At 40.7% G+C, this 24176-nt stretch overlaps 1 protein-coding gene across 7 annotated transcripts in view; it reads right to left on the reverse strand.

Annotated features, from left to right (window-relative positions):
• The window catches only part of pacsin1b (protein kinase C and casein kinase substrate in neurons 1b), a 317673-nt gene that overhangs the window by 13050 nt on the left and 280447 nt on the right, over positions 1–24176 (reverse strand). For all 7 annotated transcript variants that reach the window (XM_059653459.1, XM_059653463.1, XM_059653460.1 and 4 more), the window contains 4 exons: positions 23137–23292; positions 21058–21233; positions 10338–10458; positions 7680–7801 (listed from right to left, as the gene is read on the reverse strand). In XM_059653459.1, the coding sequence (XP_059509442.1) occupies positions 7680–7801; positions 10338–10458; positions 21058–21233; positions 23137–23292 (575 nt within the window). The remainder of the gene's footprint in view (positions 1–7679; positions 7802–10337; positions 10459–21057; positions 21234–23136; positions 23293–24176) is intronic.

The following is a 24176-nucleotide window of genomic DNA, read 5'->3' on the forward strand; positions in this document are numbered from 1 at the left end:
CTGCTTTCAAAGTCCCACAGTCAGTTTTCCACTGATCTGCACTGGTGACTAACGAAATGGAGTTTAGAAGGATGAGGGTGATCTCATTGAAAATTACAGAACACAGAAGCCTTGACAGAGTGGACGTGGAGAAAACGTTTCCACTAGTAGTAACAGAGCCTGGGGGCTGAGGACATAGCTTCAGAGTGAAGGGACAACTCTTTACAACGGAGATAAGGAGGAATTGCTTCAGCTCGAGCATGGTGAATGTGTGGAACTCATTGCATCCACAGCCTTCTGTGGCAGAGTCATAGAGTGCATTTAAGACAGAAATAGATAGGTTCTTGATTGGCAAGGGGATCAAAAGTTACAGGGAAAAGGCAGGGGGAATAGGGTTGAGAAACATATCTGCCATGATCGAATGGTGGGGCAGACCCAAGGGGCCAAGGGGTCTAATTCTACTTCAACATTTTATGGTCTTAAAATGATCTATTCCTGATTGCTGAATTCTTCTGATAAATATTTCCCTTTCAATAACTTTATTTATCGCTGATTAAAAGATAATTATTAAAACCTATTAGTATTTATAGGATCAGGATTTATGACATCAGCCATAACAACTACTGCTCTGATGCTTGTCCAACTTGAGATTCAGTATTTAATTTCAAAACAATTCTGTATTTCAAGAATTGTTTCCCCACCGCCGCCCCCCCCCCCACGCCCAAGATGTCCAATCCTGTGTTCGGTAGGAAAAAATGTTCCACTATTTTCCTCAAATAAAAGCAGATGCTGGTAATCTGAAACAGATTGAGAATACTGGAGAAATTCAGCAAATCTGGTAGTATCTGCAGGAGACAGAGAAACAGCATTATTGTTGAGTCCGGTATGTCTCTTCTTCAGATTTGGTGAATTGAAACTTTCTCTCCCCACAGATGCTGCCAGACTTGAGTTTCTCCAGCATTCTCATTGCTTGTTTTCAGTGCAAGCTTTCAAACTCTATTATGGTACTATCTGAAATTTAAAGATCAATACTAGCCACAGCGACGGATGAATTTATCTGCATAATCAAATGCTTTACAAAATCTCACTTCTCTGGATGATGGCATTGTTTTGAATGGGAGCAACCATGGTCACCATCAACATTGATTATGCCTCCAGATCAAACAAAGTCAAGGAAACTTCCTGCTAATCATTACCAGCCAGGCAGATAGCCTTGGTTAGGCACGTTACTTCATACTGTACTAGAAAGAGTTGTAGAGCATGACTGGCCATACCCTGAAGGGCAGAGTTATCATGCGAGGTCTACATCAGGTATTGAGGAAACTAAAAAGGTAGCTTCCTTCACCTCATTCTTATTAACCTATCTGCTGTAAACATGCATGTTCTTACAGAACTGACACAAATGATCGCTGTACAGACCTTGTAAAAGAAAGCCTTGCCTCTAAAGATAACAGTGCACTTTAGAAAGAGGAACAAACCTAGTGAAGCAAACTCCACATTTAAGCACAAAAAGCACTAGGCTTTTAACTGGTGTTATAAATTAGTACTACGTGGTTCCACAATCAATAGATCGTAACAAAATTCCCACATCATTGGAAAATAGGGTTGGTAGTGAAACCAACAGGGGCATTATCTATGAACAACTTTATTTTGATTCATAGTCGCACCCAGCACGAGTGCAGGAGACAAAGTTTATAAGAATCTTCGGTCAAACGTGGATCAAACTATTGGGCCTCTTCTGAAGAATAGCAGCATCAAAAATGTCAATATGCAGTCAATATTATGCAATATGACATTCAGAAGTGGTAAGTGCACTCCCTTGGGCCATAATGCTATCACAGTATTCAGGCAGCTGAGCTAAAAGAAACTCAGCACGCGAGTGTTCCACAAGTCTAACTGAAACAATACTGGAATGAATGACCAACACAAAAAAGTGAAATAAAAAGTTTGAATTAACCCAGTATATCTAACAGAGTAGAGCTGCTCATGCCACTTCACAAGAATATGCAGTGTCCTAGCACAGTTGGGATTGTCTTCCTGAAAACTAAAGCTAAGTGAAACATTGATAATGGGAACTGCAGATGCTGGAGAATCCAAGATAATAAAATGTGAGGCTGGATGAACACAGCAGGCCCAGCAGCATGTCAGGAGCACAAAAGCTGACGTTTCGGGCCTAGACCCTTCAGAGAGGGGGATGGGGGTGCGTGTTCTGGAATAAATGGGGGGGGGGGGGGAGGCGGATTGAAGATGGACAGAAAAGAAGATAGGTGGAAAGGAGAGTATAGCTGGGGAGGTAGGGAGGGGATAGGTCAGTCCAGGGAAGACGGACAGGTCAAGGAGGTGGGATGAGGTTAGTAGGTAGGAGATGGAGGTGTGGCTTGGGGTGCTTCCCCCACCACATCCCAAAACCAGCCCAGTTTGTCCCTTCCCCCCACTGCACCACACAACCAGCCCAGCTCTTCCCCTCCCCCGAGTGCATCCCAAAACCAGTCCAACCTGTCTCCGCCTCCCTAACCTGTTCTTCCTCTCACCCATCCCTTCCTCCCACCCCAAGCCGCACCTCCATCTCCTACCTACTAACCTCATCCCACCTCCTTGACCTGTCCGTCTTCCCTGGACTGACCTATCCCCTCCCCACCCATCTTCTTTTCTCTCCATCTTCGGTCTGCCTCCCCCTCTCTCCCTATTTATTCCAGAACCCTCACCCCATCCCCCTCTTTGATGAAGGGTCTAGGCCCGAAACGTCAGCTTTTGTGCTCCTGAGATGCTGCTGGGCCTGCTGTGTTCATCCAGCCTCACATTTTCTTATCTCAAGTGAAACATTGATTCCTTCTCCTAACCTACAGGAGCAAACATTAAAACTGCAGTTAAATTCCAATTGGCCTTCCTTAGCAGTTTAAAAAAGAAACATATCTCTAGGATGAAATATTGCACCACCTGCACTTTAAATTGCTAAAATCCTACACAGGTAAATAGAATAATAAAGATTAGATAAATTCAAAACTATAAAAGGAAGTAATATCATACTGTTAGACTGAACAAGTTCCATCTAGTGGGGAAAAACTGATTGATACAACTGGACTCCCAGAGCGGAAATGATCAACTTCTGTCACTAGATGGAGCCCAGGATCTCACTTCAAATTCAGAAGGGAAGCAAAAAGACAGAGGGAAAGATCAGAGATAATAAAATGTGAGGCTGGATGAACACAGCAGGCCAAGCAGCATCTCAGGAGCACAAAAGCTGACGTTTCGGGCCTAGACCCTTCAGAGAGGGAGATGGGGTGAGGGTTCTGGAATAAATAGGGAGAGAGGGGGAGGCGGACCGAAGATGGAGAGAAAAGAAGATAGGTGGAGAGAGTATAGGTGGGGAGGTAGGGAGGGGATAGGTCAGTCCAGGGAAGACAGACAGGTCAAGGAGGTGGGATGAGGTTAGTAGGTAGATGGTGGTACGGCTTGGGGTGGGAGGAAGGGATGGGTGAGAGGAAGAACAGGTTAGGGAGGCAGAGACAGGTTGGACTGGTTTTGGGATGCAGTGGGTGGAGGGGAAGAGCTGGGCTGGTTGTGTGGTGCAGTGGGGGGAGGGGACGAACTGGGCTGGTTTTGGGATGCGGTGGGGGAAGGGGAGATTTTGATGCTGGTGAAGTCCACATTGATACCATTGGGCTGCAGGGTTCCCAAGCGGAATATGAGTTGCTGTTCCTACAACCTTCAGGTGGCATCATTGTGGCAATGCAGGAGGCCCATGACGGACATGTCATCTAAAGAATGGGAGGGGGAGCGGAAGTGGTTTGCGACTGGGAGGTGCAGTTGTTTGTTGCGAACTGAGCGGAGGTGTTCTGCAAAGCGGTCCCCAAGCCTCCGCTTGGTTTCCCCAATGTAGAGGGAGCCACACCGGGTACAGTGGATGCAGTATACCACATTGGAAGATGTGCAGGTGAACCTCTGCTTAATCCAGTCTCACATTTTATTATCTTGGATTCTCCAGCATCTGCAGTTCCCATTATCTCTGATACTATTTTAAGGGAACTGGGCCTGTATTCTCTGAAATTTAGAAGACTGAGGGGTGATCTCCAATAAAAAAAAACTTGTAAAATTCTTAAATGGCACAGGTTAGAGTCCAAAAGATGTTTCCCCTGACTGTGGCATCTAGAACAAGGGGATGCAATCGCAGAACAAAAGACAAGCCAATTCATTTATGGCTGAGATATGGAGAAATTCCTTCACCCAGAGGGTGAAGAATCTTTGGAATTCTCTACTCCATTGGACAGTGGAAGCTCAGTCAATAAGTTCAAGACAAAGACTGATAGCATTGTAGACACTAGTGACATCAAAGGAAATGTGAACAGCAGGGGAATAGGACATTATATTTTTTTTAAAATACAAAATATACTTTATTAATAAAGAAGTTATCTATAAATATATATAAAGGGTTCTCACTATGTTCTGTACAGACTGTGGACAAGAAAAAAAATTGAATTGACATTGGAATTTGACATCCCACAAAGCCACCGTGCAGGTGCAAAAACCAATGCATTTTTAAACTTATGCAAGAAAAATATAGAACATAGAACATTACAGCACAGTACAGGCCCTTTGGCCCTTGATGTTGCGCCAACCTGTGAAACCAACCTGAAGCCCATCTAACCTACACTATTCCATTATCATTTTTGTACTTACTGTAGATAACGGGAACTGTTTGACTGCCTTGTCTAAACTGATCATAAAATGGTTGGTTTGAATGGAAATTTGATAAGAAATAGCCTCAGCATAACAAACCCAACTTTGCAGAAGTCCCTCAACCATGGAACCATTCTGGATGTAATACATGTTAGTCTATCCAGAACGTCATGAAAATTCAGTGGAACCCCCCTGCTTTTTGTAGGCAACATTCTTAATTATGAAGCTCAAGATCCCATGTGCTTACTATTCTCTCAGTAGGCCCTATGCCTTTTTAAATCATTCTTATAACACGCTTCATAGGATTTATTAATTGTGGAAATATGTACATACATTTTGAGGCAACTGCAGAGGGTGGGTCTGATAGCTCAGCACATAGTGCCAGACTGTGAATGTGCCAGAGCGCAATGCTTGGTTGAGGCCACTCTTTACATGGAAGACCAAAGGTTTTGGGAGACCAAAGAGTGACTTTCACCAAGATGATGATCCTCCAGCCACAGTCGACGTCTCAGTTTGCCTCCTGAGAAACAGACCATATAGCAGACAGCCCTGTGTCACCGAGATGTTCAAGATGAATCATGACAAAAAGCCACTGCTTCTCTCTCCAGACCTTCGCTGCATAGGCACGTTCCAGGAGGAGATGTGGGTAAGTCTCTTCACCCCCTCAGCTGCTTTGAGGGCAGCATGTGGTGGTGGAGAGCACTTGGGAGAACATCAAGGATTTGATTGGTCGTGCCTTTCTCAACACCAGCCAAGCTACGTCTTGGTGCTTGTTGGAAATTTCTGGTGAGAAGGCATTCTGTTGAACCATTTTGACAGTCTACTTAGGGAACTAAGCAACAGGATCCTTTTCCCGCGGGTATTGAGCACATTATGTGCTGACCACTACCTGACAGACTTGTGGTCAAAGGTGTTTTCCTTCACAAATTCTTCAGGTGATACAGAATAACCCAACTATTAGGAGCAACAAGGTCAGGCCTATCCTTCATAGCTCTGGGACAGGTAGAACCTCAGTGCATAGTGACACTTGGTGTGCGCTTAACAAGGGTCCAACACTCAGCCTGATGCAGCCCCACACAATGGTGGCCATTACAGTGAGGGTGGCTATGGGTATATCCTTCCCCTACTTTTCTAGAGCTTTGTACACTTTTCCATTTGCAAAAATATACTTCATTCATTTAAAAAACCTTTATCTCCATTTACTGATACTAAAGCATTTCTGTACGGTCTTTGCATAGTCTAGGATTTTGTATGTAGCATCCGACATGATCTAGAAATGGCAGAGCAGGCCAGCATAATGGTCAATTCTCACTCCTAGGTCCCTATTAGCCTTTCATCATGAGTTTAACTACTATCTGGCCAAAGTACTTTAGCGTGAACATTCTGCCGCAGTTTTCATTTTTTTGCTTCTCTTCAGATTTGTGTATATGTGGTAGTGACAGACTGAGTGTGAGTGTGTCAGCTTTGGAGCATAGATATATATTTGTGTAATTCAAACCATTTGTCAATAACCTTTGCATCTTGGTTGGAATAAGTTTGTTTGGTACTAAATCAATCATGCATTATTGATAAAAGTAATATGGCCAATTTGCTTTCTCAATGATTCTGACACAATGTGAGACCTGAGACCTATCTAGTTGGCCATATAAACAATTTAGTTAAATTTCATATTGGTTGTGACCAGAGAGAGACTAGAAACCGAAACAGCGCACCACTCCGACCTCTGTCTCAACATTTGACATCAGACAGGCACAGACATAAACACAGGTACAACTTTTACAGAGAGGGAGAATAGCCGTGCAACCAGGAAGATTTTAAAAGTGCAGTTTAAAAGTTAGAATTTTTGAGGTCTTATGTTTGAACCGGAGACTACAGTTAAATTGATGACTTGTATCGTCAGCAGTAGCAAAATTTGTAGATATCTTTGAGTTCTAACAAAATTGATGTTTCTTCAGTTCATTTTTCATTAGGTATTGCTTACTGAGAGGCTGAGAATAAGAAAAATAACAAGGTGAGGAAGACAGCTGGCCTCCCAATACTGTTGTGATGCCATCACTCTGTTCTCTCCTCTGCCAAAAGGAAAATTGCCTGGAATATAGTTCTTCTGTACATTCCCAGATCTAGTTTCATTGTTTTCTTTGTCCATGCTGGATAATCTGCAGGCAATTTCATTCCAATACAACGGAACTTCTAGAAAAGGTGTAAATCAAACGAGATACACGTCCGAATGACTGGTTTCAGCCATTTTGATGATGTGTTCACTTCAGAAGTCTTTTTTATTGGTGGCTTCATGAAGCTTGACTTAACCTGGTCAGATAATCACGGTCGCCATCTTATTCTAGAGTTTTTCCCATTTTAAAAACATTTAGTACGTAAAGGGCCTCAGACGTTGGAAGTCGAAAAGTGGTAGCCCGTTCATATAACAAGCAGCTCAGTTCACAGTAGCAGGAGTTCCTCTTGGGGAGTATGTCCTTGGCTTAAATAACAAACTCTCCACAAGGAGGGGCCTGTTATATTAGTTAGATTATATTAAAAATCACCAAAGTTATTTAATCACCATCATCTATCCAACTAACCCTAACATTAAGCTGAAGAACAGTAATATTGTGAGAACACTGACCCTTGAAAGTTTGCTGTCAATATTCTATGGTTCTGTCATGTAAATTGTTCATTTTGTGTTTCCAAATTACTGATCTGAGCTAATAGGAGCTGACACTTGCTGTTGCTATTCATATATATTTGCTTAAAAACAAAACTTATTTCACAATATTGATACTCTTGCACAAGTCATGCAGCCCAGCTCTGAGCAGATAGGAGAATAAAATTCCAGTAAATATGTAAACAGCTCCTTTCGTAACATTTATTACTATATGGTAATACAGTCTAGAAACTAAGCAAGGATCCTGGACAGGGTATACCTAATGCTTGCGTAAAACACACGATAGAAGAATTAAACAACGCACGCAAAAACAAAATCAAATCCTTAGCATTCTACCACAATTACTAATTTGAAGTACACCTACCTGCCCCGGTCCACAGCTTGTGTCCCCTGCTCTCCTCCTGGTGAGACATTTGTTATACCTTCATTAACCTTTTTTACTTTCTCTCTTTTAGCAACTGTATGAGTCATGTCTTGAGAATATTCCTGTAAAAGATAAGTTTTGTCCTGTTAGACACAGTAAATTAAAACCATGTATCTGCAGCAATGCAATGACGTGCGCATACACAAACACATTTTTAAAATCTTACATTTATATTGTGTTTTTTTTTACAACCAGATCATCTCTAAATGTTTTACAACCAGTGAATTATTTTCTGAAATATGGTCACTGTTGTGATATCAGAAACACAGCAACCACTTTGTGTTAGCAAACTTCCACAAACAGCAATGGGACAAAAACTGTTTTTCCATGAGGTTGACAGGATGATAAATATTGGTCAGGACATCCAGGATGCCTCCACTTCTCTCACTACCTACATCACAGGACCTTTTACATCCACCCGGAAGGCAGATGAGGACTCTGTTTAAGGTCTCATCCACAGACAGTAGTATGATGCTCCATTGCTGAAGCTCTGGGTTCAGAGGTGAATGTCCAGCTAATGTGGCACTGTGGGCCATCAGAGAGCAGAACTTTAAACCATTACAGTCTGTAACCTCAACTGCAGCAGCCTGCTCATTCTACCATTACCACCAAGCCAGGAGACAAACCATGATTCAAAGAGAAGGTGAGGGGAGATAGTGCTGGCATGATAATGTCGCTGATCTGGTGATGGAGAGCACATGTAATGGGAACAATGGGTTTGAATGCTTCTATGGCAGAGAGTGAAACAAGAGTTCACTAAAAATATGAATTTACACACCAATGGCGACAGTGTAACTATTATTGCTGCTAAAACTCCATCTCATTCACTGAGCATTGACTCTGGACACCACAAAATCTCATGCTATCAGTTAAACATGAGTAAAGAAACCGGCTGAAATCCCACCTACTAGCTTCCTGACCTTTGGCTGACAAATCAGTACTACAGCATTGGTGAATACCACTTGGAGCAAGCACTGAGGGCGGCAAGAGTGCAGAATGTACGTGAGGTGGGAGACTTCAGTTTCCATTATCAGGAGTGAGTCAGTACCATCACTAATGACTGAGCTGTCTGAATCCAAAAGGACAGAGCTGCTAGTTTGGTTCTGGCTAGGTATTTGCATATTTACTAATTTTACCTACTCTGGATATCATATAAGAAATGTGACATTTATTTGTGAGTTATAGATGTACCAGAATAAAAACAAAATCTATTTGTGAAATTTAGACTGTAGTATTACTTTGGATGTACCGAGAGGAAAAATAGGTATGTTCACTCTAAGAGTTCACTAAAAATATAAATTTACACACCTATGGCGACAGTGTAACTATTATTGCTGTTAAAACTCCATCTCATTCAAAGAAATCCACAGATTGTAATGAAACTAATGCACTGACTATCTAATCTCTACAAATGAAGTGAGGAACCTAGAGTCCAAGAGGCCCAGAAAGTTGTATTTAAGTGTCCATGCAAACTCAGATCAACCACCGTTCTGGTCACCAAGACAAGGAAAACATTTCAGTCATGAGAACAGTTGGTGAAATTGTTCATGAATATTGGATTAATGATGAAATTGCAGCCTTCCAATACTAAAAGCTAGGATGCTATGTGTAGAGTACCTTGTCCAGTCTCTAGTAGTGTTATGAGAAAGGCAAGATCCAGAATACCCTACCCAAAACTAAACTGCGAAATTAGAGGAACCACGTAGGAGATAAAGACATACTTCTTCTACTATTTGGGTCATGCAAATTTATGTTTTGTGTGAAGAACATCATGTGGAATGGTAGTATAATAAAGGCAAAAAATCCATGGAATTATTTAATGAAACTGTTGGTACTGGATTGTGAATTGCTGTAGATTCCTTTTGGATGCCAAATTGCCTCTGAATGTTAATCTTTTGAAATCAAAAAGGACTCATTTTTGTAACATTTTTCATCTACTATACTTCCATGTAGTTCACAGCCAAAAAATTATTACTGCGGATAGGCATTGTCATTTTGTACAAATAATAAGCTCTCATATAAAGCAATGAGGTGATTGTCTGTTTTGCTGGCAGTTGTTGAGGAATGCTTGACAACTAGAAGTTCCTTGCCTTTGAGTGCCACCTTTGAATTTTTATCCTCCTGAACAGGCAGGCTTAATATTTCATTCAAAAAAATAAAACCTCCAATGATGCAGTTGTGTTTCAGGACTGGCTGAAGAATCCATAATCAAGCTGACCCCAGAAACACGGTGGACATGGAAGGAGAAATTTTCTGATTGGAAATAAATGCTACCACTAAACCAAGCTGATATTCAAATACTTTCATGTCAGAATTTAGCTGACGTTCAAATATTTCCATGTTAGAACTGTACCTGATCAACATAACCCAAGGCAGAGTTTTATATAATTTTGAATATTTGTACTCTGTCAAAAATCTTTTTCTTGTTTAAATTCTACAGTGACATGTTATTGGGTTACTTAATGGTTTTACGTACCCCTACCAGGGTTCAGGAGTCACAGCTACGTACAAAATAGCTCCCCAAGATCTACAATATTGAGAAAAACAAACTCATGTTTAGTTAATAATGTGTTATTGTGAGAACAAAAGAAACAATACCTCAAACTGAGGCCAGTTCATTGGCATTCCAGGTCCGTGTGTACTACTGAACCATTTGAGATCCTCCTGTGTATCTGCAATCCGGATTACCTGCTCCAGCTCCCGGTAAATGTTAGCATAGCTAAAAAGAGGACAGATGGATAAATTGAAAATAACAGCAACACATTTACAACTATTGTAATTTGCACACTCCCCCACATTCATAACATTGTTGGAGACACTTGGCTTCCCAGTCTGTTAAAAGGTTAGTAATTAATAGGATTTTGTGGGTGGCAAGGTGAGGGGATGTAGAGGTGCCAGACAGGGTTGCAGTGGGAAAGAGAAAAATTAGAAAATAGAAAGAACTAAAAACTCTGAAGACGTCTTGATCTGGAAGAAATATTAAAAGGTGGAGTTCTATCTGGCTTGGAAGATTTAACGGTGCAAGAAACCTCTTCCACCTCCTGTTACTACCCTCAGTAACCAAGCTGAGAAATCTACAAGAGGAAAAGGACTTTTGGTATAAGGACAAAGAATAGGAGAGTAGGATGACGATATAAATAACCAATGGTTAAGGATTGCGCCATTCCCCCCATAAATATCCCAAGGAATTCCTGCCAGCATTTAAAACAACAACTAGCTGAAATCAAAGGGAAAAATTAAAAGTAGCCTCTGCAGGCTGCAAAAAGTGCAGATTAAAGACAGCTGTATTACTCAAGTTTAACTTGAGGAAGGACAATGCATAGTGACCGCAGTCAAATAATTAGAGGGTATGCACTTGAATTCAGGACTGGAAGTGATTTCAAAAATGCTAGCAATTTGTATAAGGAAGGAAGGTTTAAGGGCATCATAAAACAAAATTAGTTTTTTTTAAAATAGCACACCTAAACATAGCATTTGTACAGGCAGGATCATAAGGGGTGCATATTTGGCAAAATGCTTTTCAGGCACCAGTGGCTGTTATCTCCTGAATCATATCCCCATGCGTTTTTCTGAATTGTTCATTTTAAAATCTGTTTAAAAGAATGATCCTGACAACATGGCTTATCTGTATTCTGTTGACAGCCCTTCTCCCTGGTTAGTATTCCTGAAGCATTTTGTGATTGCAGTAGTCTTGTTATTTGTGCTGTTTGGTTGTCATTTGTTGTAATCTGAAATGTAAGAATTTGCCCCAGTTCTACACAAATGTCACTGATGCTCTGATTCCATTTGAAAGCTGGTCACTTTATGCTACCCGTTCAGTGAATTCGTCGTTATCTTCAAAACATTGTTACTGCTATTGTTACCATCATATGTATGCATCACACGATGCTGCACATATGTGTTTCTGAAAACGGGACAAATAGCACCTCATATTCCACCTTAGAACTCTACAACCCAATGGTCTCAATGTGGGCTTTACGAGCTTCAAAATCTCTCCGGCTCCCGACCTCATCCCAAGACCAGCAACCACCTCTCATTCCCGCCTCCTTGATCTGTCTGTCTTCTATCCACCTATCTGCTCCACTATCCACCTTCTATCACCACCTCCCCCTCTCTCTATTTATTTCAGAGCCCCTTCCTCCTCCCCTCCCACATTTCAGAAAGGTCATTCTTTCGAATTTCAAATTTTAAGCCCAGTGCAAAGCCTCTAAGGAGGCCTACCTTAAACAAATTTCCCTCCTCCCTCTGGAAGAACCTCAATGGATCTCTCGCCCACTGCAACTCTCTCGTATCTGTCTGTCTCCTCTCCACCTATCTTCTCCTCTATCCACCTCTTCCTCTCTCCTTATTCATTTCAGAACCCCTTTCCTCTCTCCCATTTCTGAACAGGAGTCTCGGCCCGAAACATCAGCCTTCCTGCTCCTCTGATGCTGCTTGGCCTGCTGTGTTCATCCAGCTCTACACCTTGTTATCTCAGATCTGGCTTAGTTGTAGAAGATAGAGAGAGTAGCAGTAGGAGGGTGCTCTTTTTGACTGGAGAGCTACAACCAGTAATGTTCTGCAGGGATCATTGCTGGGATCCCGGTCATTTGTATTTTATGATCTGCAGCAGAAAGTAGGAAGCATGATAGATAAGTTTGCGGATGACACAAAGGTTGGGGGAGCTATAAGTTTGTGAGGAGGATTGCTAGGCCATATAGCAGGATATGGATAGGTGGGGACTTGGGTGAAGAAATGGCACATGGAGTTTAAATGTGGACAAATGTGAGGTGATGCATTTCTAACACAGGAGGGAAGTATACAGTAAATAGCAGAACCCTTAGCAACATCAATATAAAGAGGGATCTATCATAGAATCCCTAGAGTGTGGAAACAGGCCATTTGGCCCAAAGAGCATCACACCCAGACTCACTCCATCCCTGTAACACTGCATTTTTCACAGCTAATCCACCTAGCTTCCACGTCCCTGGACTCCACGGGCAATTTAGCATGGCCAAAACACCTAGCCTGCACATCTTTGGACTGTGGGAGGAAACTGGAACACCCAGCAGAAACCCACTCAAACAAGGAGAATGTGCAAACTTCACACAGGCAATTGCCAGAGGTTGGAATTGAACCTGGGTCCCTGGCAATGTGAGGCAGCAGTGCTAACCACTGAGTCACCGTGCTGCTCTCAGAGCTAGGCACATAGGTCCACAGTTCCTGGAGAGTCGCAACACAAACGGATGAGGTGATCAGGAAGGCATACAGAACGTTCACCTTAAAATCGGTCAGGACACAGAGGATAAAAATCGCTAAGTTGTATTGCAGCTGAATAGAAATTTAGTTTGGCCACATTTGGAATATTGTACAGTGTCCTGGTCACCACACCACAAGGTGGTTACAGAAGATGTGGAGTGAGTACAGAAATAATTTACCAAGAAACTTGCCTAGTTTGGAGTGTGTTATCTATGGAGAGAGATTTGGACAAACTTGGTTTGTTTTCACTTAAATGTTGAAGGATGAGGGGTGACCGGATTGAAATTTAGAAACATTTTGGGCAGCACAGTGACTCAGTAGTTGATACCATCCCCGTTTCCGAGTGACCCAGATTCCTCCCACAGTCCAAAGATATGTGGATTAGGTGGATTGGCCATATTAAATTGCCACAGCGTCCAGGGATGTGCAGGCTAGGCGGATTAAGCACGGTAAATACAGGGTTACTGGGATAGGTAGTGTGGTGAGTCTGGTTGGGATAATCTTTGGAACGTCGCTGTAGCCTGCTTCCACACTGTAGGGATTCTAAAATTCTATGGAAATTATGAGAAGCATGAATAACCAGAGATTTTTTTTTGGAGTAGAAGCTGGGAATACTGCGACAAGTAACTCACCTCCTGACTCCTCAAAGCCTGTCCACCATCTACAAGGCACAAGTCAGGAGTGTGATGGAATACTCCCCACATGCCTGGTTGAGTGCAGCCCCAACAACACTCAAGCTTAGCACCATCCAGGACAAAGCAGCCCACTTGAGTGGCACCACATCCACAAGCATCCACTCCGTCCAGCACTGATGCTCAGTGGCAGCAGTGTGTACTGTCTACAAGACGCACTGCAGAAATTCACCAAAGATCCTCAGGCAGCAACTTCCAAACCCATGACCACTTCCAGCTAGAAGGACAAGAGCAGCAGGTATATGGGAACATCACCACCTCCAAGTTACTCACCATCCTGATTTGGAAATACATCGCTGTTCCTTCACTGTTGCTGGGTCAAAATCCTGGAATTCCCTCCCTAATAGCATTGTGGGTCAACCGACAGCTGGAGGACTGCAGTGGTTTAACACGGCAGCTCACCATCACCTTCTCAAGGTGCAACTAGGATGGGCAAGAAACACTGGCCAACCAGCGACACCCACATTCCACAAAATGAATAGAAACAAAAAAAAAACAACTTACTAGCAGACATAGGTTAAGGTAAAAGGGAGTTTAAAAGAGAATGTGAGATGCAAGTTTTTTTTAAAAAAACAACAGGAGGGTGGTACAAGCCTGAAACGTGCTGCAAGAGGTGGGTGATGGATACAATAGCAACATTTAAGAGGCATCTTGACTGATACAGAATTAGACAAGGAACAGAGGAATATGGACTACATAGAGACTTTTAAGCGACTCTTCGACAGGCACATGGACGACTGTAAAACGTAGGGTATGCAGGGCAAATTGATCTTAGTAGGACAATAGGTCAGCACAACATTGTGGGCGGAAGGGCCTGTATTAGGCTGTACCCGTTCAAAGTTCTATGTTCTAGGGGCAAAAGCTTTTTAGTTTAGAAAGGCAGCTGTGTCAGGTGGACTGAAGGGACTATTCCTGTGCAGTACTGTTTTTTGTTCTTTGTTTTACTGTCAAATTGCAGTGTCTGCTAATCAGAGAGAAAACTGCCCACAGAAACCTAGCAATCTCAAATGCTATGGATTCACCACTCCCAGATGTCCGTTTGAATCAAGAGCATCACCAGGCATCCAGCAAAACAACTTTGTCACATAGGATAAACTGTCAATCGCACTGTGATTTTTACTGCAAACAAGGAAATTAATATCACTGTCTTTTCCACTTCTAATTCAATTTTACAGTGAACAAAATAAATGATTGAGACGTTTACAGGTTCTAAAGATAGAAGCTTAAATATTATCAAGAATTTTAAAAATTGAAGTCTATCACAATGGAGGAAAATAAATTCCAGAAATAGTAAATTGATTTTTCAGGTTCAGTGAGGCAGTTCTGCAGTATGAATTTTGTATGTCACCATCACACTCATCCTACTGATCTACAATGGTTCCCCATTCTCCATGATCACAAATTTAAAATCGTCTGTAGGAAACTCACTGCTTGGCTTTAACTGGCTGTGTCTCTCTTCCTGCCTCATAGTCTTCTTAGTATTCTGTATCTTCAATAGTTTCCCCACTCTCATTACACCCAGTTCTTCTCATTTTGGCCCACTTCATTGGGGAACAGGTCATTTGCTTTGACAATAATAGATACGAACATCCTTTTTAAGCCCTCTACACCTTCTTAATGCCACATTAGAGAACCTTTGCAAAAACCATCCTGCAAAGGTTTTACTATCTGCCTCAATTTGTCTCCAACTGGCTCAGTATTTGTTTCCTCAAACCAACTGTGAAACATACATTGAAACACACTGCATTTACAAAGGAACGGTTCATTCATCTATTGTCATGTTTATTCATCATGTGTTCAATTAATGATAATAGTACTTACTGTGTTCATCATGTTTTCATATCCCTTCAGACACACCTATCCAAACTAAGGGAATATCTGGGGAGTTTACTTCATACGCAAAGGTAAAAGTCAGTTTAGAAAACTACACCATCATTAGGTTAATCTCATATGTTCACTGCAGTAAGCTAGCAAGGTCAATACACTATTTCGTACTAATACAATTAAATTTGAGTAATTTTGTATGCCTTGTTTTATAATTACTCACGTATTAACATTTATTACACATTTCTGGCTGGTTTGTAAATAGAATGATTAATGTACCTCAATTAAGTTTAATTGAAGAATTAAAAGTAATCAAAAAAGGTAACCCAGTAGGCTGGTCATATTCAATAGTAGTTTAAAAGTATTAATTTGCTGCTGAGAGATTGGCATTTTTGGAAGAGAAACAAATCAGATAAAACATGCAGAGCTTCTCTTTATTCCAGCCTTGACCATCTCAGTGATGAAATCAAACGATGAAATAATTATACCAAGTCAGATAGCAAGATGCGCAATGAAAGCAACGACGTTTGAATGGATATCAGTTGCAATTAAAACAAGCCAATAATTAAGTTGACAAATTATGAAATTACAGAATGATCAAGATGAGAAATAAAACAAAAGTTTCTGAGTGACATCTTAAATAATCACATACTGCAGACTTGTGAGGGCTGAATCTGAAAGAATCAATGTCAACAAAACAACTTGAGGAACCTACAACTTTGAATCACGATTACAGGAGTAAATCTGCAAAAGACTGTCTTGTATTGAAACATATACTCTTCTACTTTTAAAGCAATGTTCTCTTATAATTTATTATTTGCGAGTCCATTTTTGGCTTATACTTTGATCTTGTACAGACCAAACGTTTATTTGAATTGATTCAGTCAATTATGCAATTTAATTGTCCAAATTAAAAATTTAAATTGGTATACACAACATCAGGCATTTTTATAAAATGAAAGTTGGCTTGATCTACTTGTAGTAGAAGTTCAAAAAAGAACATGATCATTTATTGTTTGTCTTTTTGAAATAGTTCAGATATTGGGCTGAAATTTAATGCGCTTGGGAGCAGGTCAGGTGATGCAGGGAGAGCTTGAAACCAGGAAACTAACATTATGACATCAAAATTGTGTTGGGAACCCAGATTCAACTCACCTACTTCTGCATTTCACTGCCAAATAATCAGCTTCATGTTGAAAATCCCTTGGCAGAGATGGGCTGTCCATTTCAATTAGATGAATGTTCAAATACACAGTGATATTGCCACAGCTTTGCAAATTAGCTATGGTTTCCTAGGACTTGCTAGTCGAAGCAAACCAAGAATGATGCGGTATCCTCTCAGGGGTTGAAGGTGCAAGACAGAAATATAAAAACGAATACAGAGTCCACAGCTAATTGTTTGCCCGATTACGGAGAACACCCTATTCATAGGATTTGTGCTGTGAGAAAACTTCCTTAGTGTAAAGCTGGGATGTCTGATCTCTGTTTTGAAGCTTCAGTCCATCACTGCAGCCTGGGTGGCGTTTACTCACTCAGTTTTACTCAGATGATCAACAACTAGTGCAGCTGCTCACAGGCCTCCAGTTCCTTAAGGGCCCAATCTCCCTTCAAAAGAGTGCACAGGCAGATGATAAGATTCCTCAACATATTGTAACCCTGGTACATCAGGGTGTTGTGTCAGGTGGTTGCACATTCTCGAACAGAACCCGCTGCTGACTGGACTTGAACGTTATACGTTACCATGAATTAACAGAGTATGTACTACCGTCAACACCTTTCGCCGCTAGATCCTTCAAAAAGGTATCTGCCAGATCACAACAATGCAGAAGACAGCTGACTTATAACTTGTTTGCCAGGACAGAAGGTTACTTCAACTTTGCCATTGATGATACCTGGAGTGAGCAGGAGCTCAGGTCACTGGCTATTCATTCCTCAGAGCCTCGTATGACTGAGCGCTTTGTCTATTAAGGCATCCAGAGGAGTATTCATCATCAGTGACGGCTTCCCTTCCATCAATGCTCGTGCAAGAGCAAAAAGACTAAATGACACAAATGTGTAAATTTTCCAGAGAGCTGCCTTTTTTCATGAGGCGGTTAATTCTCCTTATTCTCTTCACACCTCAAGCATTACCAGCTGGCTGCTCAGACACAAGGGAGACATACCAAAAACATGGCTGACAGCATGTGTGTAGAAGCCAAGAACTGAGGCCAAGGAATGATACAATGAAGTGCATACGACTGCCACTGACCATGTCATCAACACGCTGAAGACGCTCTTTAGGAGCCTGGTCAGATCGGAGGCTTTCTTTCAGTATGCTCCTGCCAGCAACTCCAGAATGAGTGTGGTGCACTGCACTGTGTGTAATATTGCACAACAGTGAAATCTGGGTCTCCAAGAGGAGGTGATTTCAGAGCACAACCTCTTCAGATCGTGGTTAGGAGGAACAGGCAGAATGATATGCATGCATTCTGTTCACTGAGAAACATAATTTAAAAAGCTTGTAAAACCTTGTTACCAATGCTCAAGACGGACTCACCTAACCACTCTGCAAGCTTACAGAGTATACCTGGAGTATCAATACCTTATGCATTCCTAGAGAAGCAGCAAGGACCATCGCTGCCTTGAAAGTCTGGAGTACAGCGTTTGCACCAAGGCAAGCAGAGTTTGGAGCAAAATCGGTGGCCTCCACTGCTGTCCCAGATTTTTTCTGCTCTTGCTTAGTTTTATGTGAGAGTCACCAAGTGAAAACCAAATTATCTGCTTATTGGTCAAATGTGAGGTCTGCACGTGTCCTGTGATAATGCGCACTTAGACTGAGTGGTTTTGCTGAGGAGTCAATGTTATCTTCCAAGATAGTCACACTGCAGGACATTTGAAGGGAGATTAAAGATGCAAACCAGAACAGACAGTCAAGTAAGGTGGTTTAGGTGGTTGATTCTTAACTGCTTTTTGGCAATTACAAATGGCCAAGGAGTGTAGGATTTTGGCTGACACTGAAAACCATTCATATATTTTATGTAAATCTACCAGTTTTTAGTTTGAAGCTGCTCTTTGCTTCACAGCACGCTTTTCAGTCTGCCTTCTGTAAACGGAGAGATGAACATGACATAACACAGGCCATTTAGGCAGATGTATAAATCTGGGAATAAAGTAAACGGCTGTGGAATTGTCATCAGCCATTTGGAGTGCCTATCCAGCAAGTTAGTTAAACATGATTTTCCCTTAATCTGTACCATGTTTCTTTAATTAGCCAAGATGACTTTTAATTTTGTCTCAAATTATTGTTTCTAGACCAGAGGTTAAAATGACTAGCCTACAGATGTTGAGCTAATCTTTAAGCACTTTGTTGTAATTTATGAAATTCTCTGGTCCTCGAGCATCACCCCCCAGTCTAGAGAGGGCTGTAAAATTATGGCCAGTAGCTCCAAAATATTCATTTTCTCTTCCCTCAGTATCCTTAGATGCAGCACATATTTGTGCTTAATGAGAATACAATCAGCCTAATACTTAGTCACTAATTTTAAACCTTTCTACTACCCAAATTAACTTCACTTTCTCTTGGCCTTGATAGCATTTTCTTCCTTGATAAGGTCAGATGCAAAGTATTCATTTAATCTCAGAGTACCTTGCCCTGCTCCACGCACAATTTTCCTTTGTTGTCCATATCAGCCCCAATCTTCCTTTCACTCCCACTTCGCAATTTATAAATTTCCATATGTAGCTTTTATGTTAGCTGCCAGTTTCTTGAAAGACTCCCTCTTGGCTTGTTTCTTTGCTTTTTTAAACCTCCTCTTTGATCCTTTTATATTCATCCTGATTCTCAATTGTAGTGTCTACCTTGAATCTGACGATCGTACTTATACTTGCTCTTAGTTGCTCTCCCTTTTCTCATGTAGGGGTGCCATGTCTTTGTTTGACCCCTCTTCCCTGCCTTTGCCTTTCTAGAGAAACGTATCCTAATCAGCAGTGCTGCTTCTTCAGTGGCTTACTTCAAGTGAGCACAGTGACTGACTGTCCAGCATAAAAGCGTACACAGACATGCATGTGCGCACACACAACTCTGCTCAGAGGTGCTTTCATTTTGCTGAACATGGACTGGCTCTAAAAAGTTCTCTTGTAAATTGCTTTTGAAGTTTCATGTTGATCTAGGGAAGTTTTTCTTGTTTGTGAAATGCATGTTCAGAAATCATAACTTCATTTTAAGATACTGCTTTAAACAAATTTTGCTAAACATTTCACACTACAACTTTGCAGCGCAAATCAATTTTCAAAATGACTTCTACAAAAGTATTACAATAAATACTTCATAATTTTTAATCTAGCTTCTATCTCCTGCTAAAATGATGACCTGTCCCATGATTCTCAAGATCCAGAATATTAGAAATTCATCCAAAAGCAGAACTCAACCATGATCTTAGTTTGTGGCAGCATTTGCTCTTCTTTTATCCCCCAGTCATATGTCTGAAAATCTCCTGCAGCTGTCAAGTTGCTGAGGCCAACATCCAGCTACAGAATGAGTTGGTCATGTTTCAAATAGCACAATACAGTGTTAGATATAGATTGACATTAGCATGTTGGGCCAATATCTATATACATAGCTTAAATATTCAACTCAATAACAAAATATTAATCATACTAAATAATTAAAGGTATGATTTTATGTCAATCTCTTTTCATTATTGCTTTGTTGCATTGAACACATCTTGTATATCTGTACTTCTGACTCACAGAGAATTACAGCTATGTACTGATTCAGTAATGAAATGTTAACTCAACTGTCATCAAAATCTCCAAATATTTAATTGGAGCCAATGATGCTCAGGTCCAGCCTTTCAAAAACTGCTTATGCAGATTTAGAGTGACAAATGCAGGGAATGCACCATTATATATTTTAGCAATAAAAACAGAGGAGGTTCAAAAGCAAGGTGGTGCTGGTCCCAGTACAAGCCCTCAAGGTTTTGGTTCTCTGCCTGAGGCAAACAAAAATAGGGTTGCAGGCTGTGTTTCATGCAACAAACAATGCCTGTTTGGGATAGAGAGAAAATAAACTGAAAACAAGCTCATTAATTCAATTACTGTGACAAATCTAAAGTCCAACTAGCTTGACATGGAAAAGCTCAACAGCTGGAACAGATCTCCAGGAAGAGTTCAAATGCAAAATATTGAATCAACAACAGAAAGACATTTGAAAATAATCAGCAAGTCAAGCAATGTCTGTGGAGAGAGAAATAGAGCTAATGTTTTGGGTCAATAAGCTTTTATCAGAGCAATATTCATCAGGCCCAAAATGTACTCTCTGCTGTTATTGCCTGACCTGGTGAGTATTTCCAGCATTTTCCATGCGTATGCCAGGTAGAGCGGTCAAATTCAGTATTTAGGACTCATTTTAGAAACAGCTAGAAAGCTGTTGTGGATAAACCAGGTGACTGTTTGGAAAAGAAGAAATCAAGTTGGTAAAAATCCTAACTTATCTTATAAGCAGTGTTTTTTTTAAACTTGAGACAGAACTTTCAATATTCACGTGATGGTTAATTATGTAGTAGATAGCTGTAATTAATACTCACTTGTTGTTTTCAGTGAGGTTTAGGTGTAGTTTGATGTCCTGAAGTACTTCCCTGAAGAAAACCAATCGTTTCTCCTCAAACTGCTGGCACTGTTCAAATACTTGTTCCATATTCTCCATATACTGTGGTGTACATTTACTTAACTCATCCAATGCTTTCTCGTACTTTTCTTTTGTCTGTCCAGGCATTGATCCAACATAAATTACAAATGAAAACAGCATGAAAGATCCTAAAAATAAAAACACTAGCCATCCAGTAGAACCATGCAGATGATGTTGAAAGGAAGCATTCAGGACTTTACACCAGAAAAACCCAATCACAAGTTCCCTGACGCAGACCTTTGAAGGCCCACTGCATGACCTAAAAAGTATCATCAATACATTTCTGAGGATAAACCAGAGACAGAGACATTCAGGCTACGGTAAGACCTGGCTAAGATATCTTTCAGTGTTTCTTCTGAAGCTGTATTTCTGTTACCATCAGCTCAACTCCAGAGAGCAACAGCACTGTAAAAGGCAATATCAAAGGGTGACTTAGGATTATGCTCATACCTGCTCAAAGTCTTATACTGCACACAAAATAATGGAAAGAGTCACCGAGCAACTAAAGGATTTAGATAACAATCTTCTTGAGCAGCCTCTGTTATCTGAACAGATGCTGTGTTTGAAGATGTACATATTATTTATATACAAACATGTTATTTTAAAGATTCAGGAACCTCATTGTGGTTATTAGTCTTCAAATTTCAAGAGTTCAATTCAATTTATTTTTATACTTCATTCTACTGTAAAGTCACCTGTTAATACAAGCATTAGCCATTTTGCATTTATAATACTGCCAACTAGATTTACATCATTCACACGATACTACACGTGATAGCATTTATTGACAATAGGCTTCAAATAACATCAGATTATATCACTTCACTTGTCATCAGATTGCTGCTCACACAGCACAAAGTGTCTACAATTCATCAAAGAAAACCATGCCTAGCATTCCAATTGAGAAGCCTTCAGTACCATATTACACATCACTATACAGTTGTTTACGTACAGTGTGGTGGATTACCAACAAAAACTATACTCTTCCATTCTCCCTAATATCTGAAGAAATCTAAGCAAGAGTTATTGTTTACCTGATCTTTAACTGCAGGAAAGATGACAGACACTGCCTCAAATATGCAGACTGGGTCCTCCTATCACCTGATCTATTTTTAAATATTAATAAGAGCTCTGAACAGGGGAGCAGCATTGGCTACCCCATCAGGCCATGTGGGAGCAGACCTTGGGTAGGAAAGTTTTGAAGTTTTATCTTAATTACCCGTAGGGCAGGAACGTTCAGCCAGGTCTCAAAAGAAGGGCTTCCAGAGCACCAATCCCCATGATGCACATTCCTATGGATCCCTGGTTGCAACTCCTATTTCCAAATTTCTGCTCCTGCCCACTGGTCAGATAGTGAAATCATATGGGCACAGTTGAAACTCTCAAAGCTGAATGATAACAAAGTCTAATCATTAATATTGACTGGGCTGCTACATCTCTGGATTCACCAAGTGTTTCAGAATTGAACTACACCTGTCCAAATTGGAATGGGAAGATTGTTATTCTGTGGAATTCTTTAGGCAGGAAAGCAGAGCTAACGATTATTAGATCAGCCAATGATCTAGATAAATGGCAGAGCAGACTTGATGAGCTGAATGGCATATTTATGCTCCGACATTTTATAGTTTTATGGTCATATAGCAGCAACTTGCATGGATATAATTCCTTTTAAAAAGGCCTCAAGCCTCTTTACAGGAAAGCAATAAAAAAATTTCATACCGTGACATACAACGGGATCTTAGGGCAACTGACCAAAAGCTCTGTCAATCAGGTAGGTTTCAAGGATTGCCTTGAAGAAACAGGTAGCATATTAGTGGGAAATAGGTAAGAAACTCCAAGGTTAACTCTGTGTCGTTGAAGTGTTGTGATTAAAATCAGGACAGTTCAAGAGGCCTGAAGTGATGGAGCATAAAGATTCCCAAGATGCATTTATTATATTTCAACACAAGAATTATCTTTTCCCACTTCGCAGTCTCACCTTCTGTACTTCTTGTTTACATTTCTCCACCTTGTCTAGTAGTTTCTTCTGTTGTTCAGGAGTGACTGACTGCTCTGCCTTACTGTTCGCCTCCCTCGTAGCTGCCATCTTTTCCTCTTTACAGGCTAGGTGATAACTTTTTTTGGATGCCTCCACCTTAGAAAACAAAAATAAAAATGTAAAATAAAAAGTACTGGAAACAACTTTCACAAAAAGCTTACATTAATGGGATATCTCAAATTCAAGACAGACCCATACAAAACAGAAAGGCAAAGCTCAATTATGAATGGTGTGGACTGGCTTTTTCCTGCCCAGCATTTATTTCGTATGGCTCAAGAATTTCTAAATGGCCATGATCAGTGTCACAAAGCACACCTCCAATAATTATGAATGCTAACTGATGAAACAAGGATCAGAACATGCAAGCAAACACAGTTTCAGGCCAAAGAGCAAGCTCTATATTAAAGTATTTTAATCATGGATCCATCCATAAATTGAAAGAGGCTTTCTACAAAAGTTGTGAGCATCTCTTCATCTCCCTAAACCTAGGTGTGCTGTTCCTGAAGAGCAGAATATAGTCTTTCAGAGGACTGCTCATAACTGAGCAATACTGCTATCTATTCCCAGTGGATTGGATGTGCTTTGTGAATTAGTAAATATATACATTTTCATGGGCTTTATCAAAAAGGTAAACATTTTAAATCCAGCTCTTTGCATATTTTGAAATGAATATGTATCTTCACAACATCACTTTCTTCAGAAGCTAAATTTATTGAGGCTACATCAGGTCAGGAACGAAGCTAAAAATTTTTTTTTTGTCTGGAGGAAGCCCTAAATGAGTTTTTTGCTTCTGTCTTTACGAAAGAAACCAACTTTGTAGTGAATGAAACCTTTGAAGAGCAGGTGTGCATGCTGGAATGGATAGAGATAGACGAAGCTGATGTGCTGAAAATTTTGTCAAACATTAAGATTGACAAGTCGCCAGGCCCAGATCAGATTTGTCCTCGGCTGCTTTGGGAAGCGAGAAATGCAATTGCTTC

This window comes from Stegostoma tigrinum, chromosome 21, assembly GCF_030684315.1.
Source record: "Stegostoma tigrinum isolate sSteTig4 chromosome 21, sSteTig4.hap1, whole genome shotgun sequence".
Taxonomy (NCBI): Eukaryota; Metazoa; Chordata; class Chondrichthyes; order Orectolobiformes; family Stegostomatidae; genus Stegostoma; species Stegostoma tigrinum.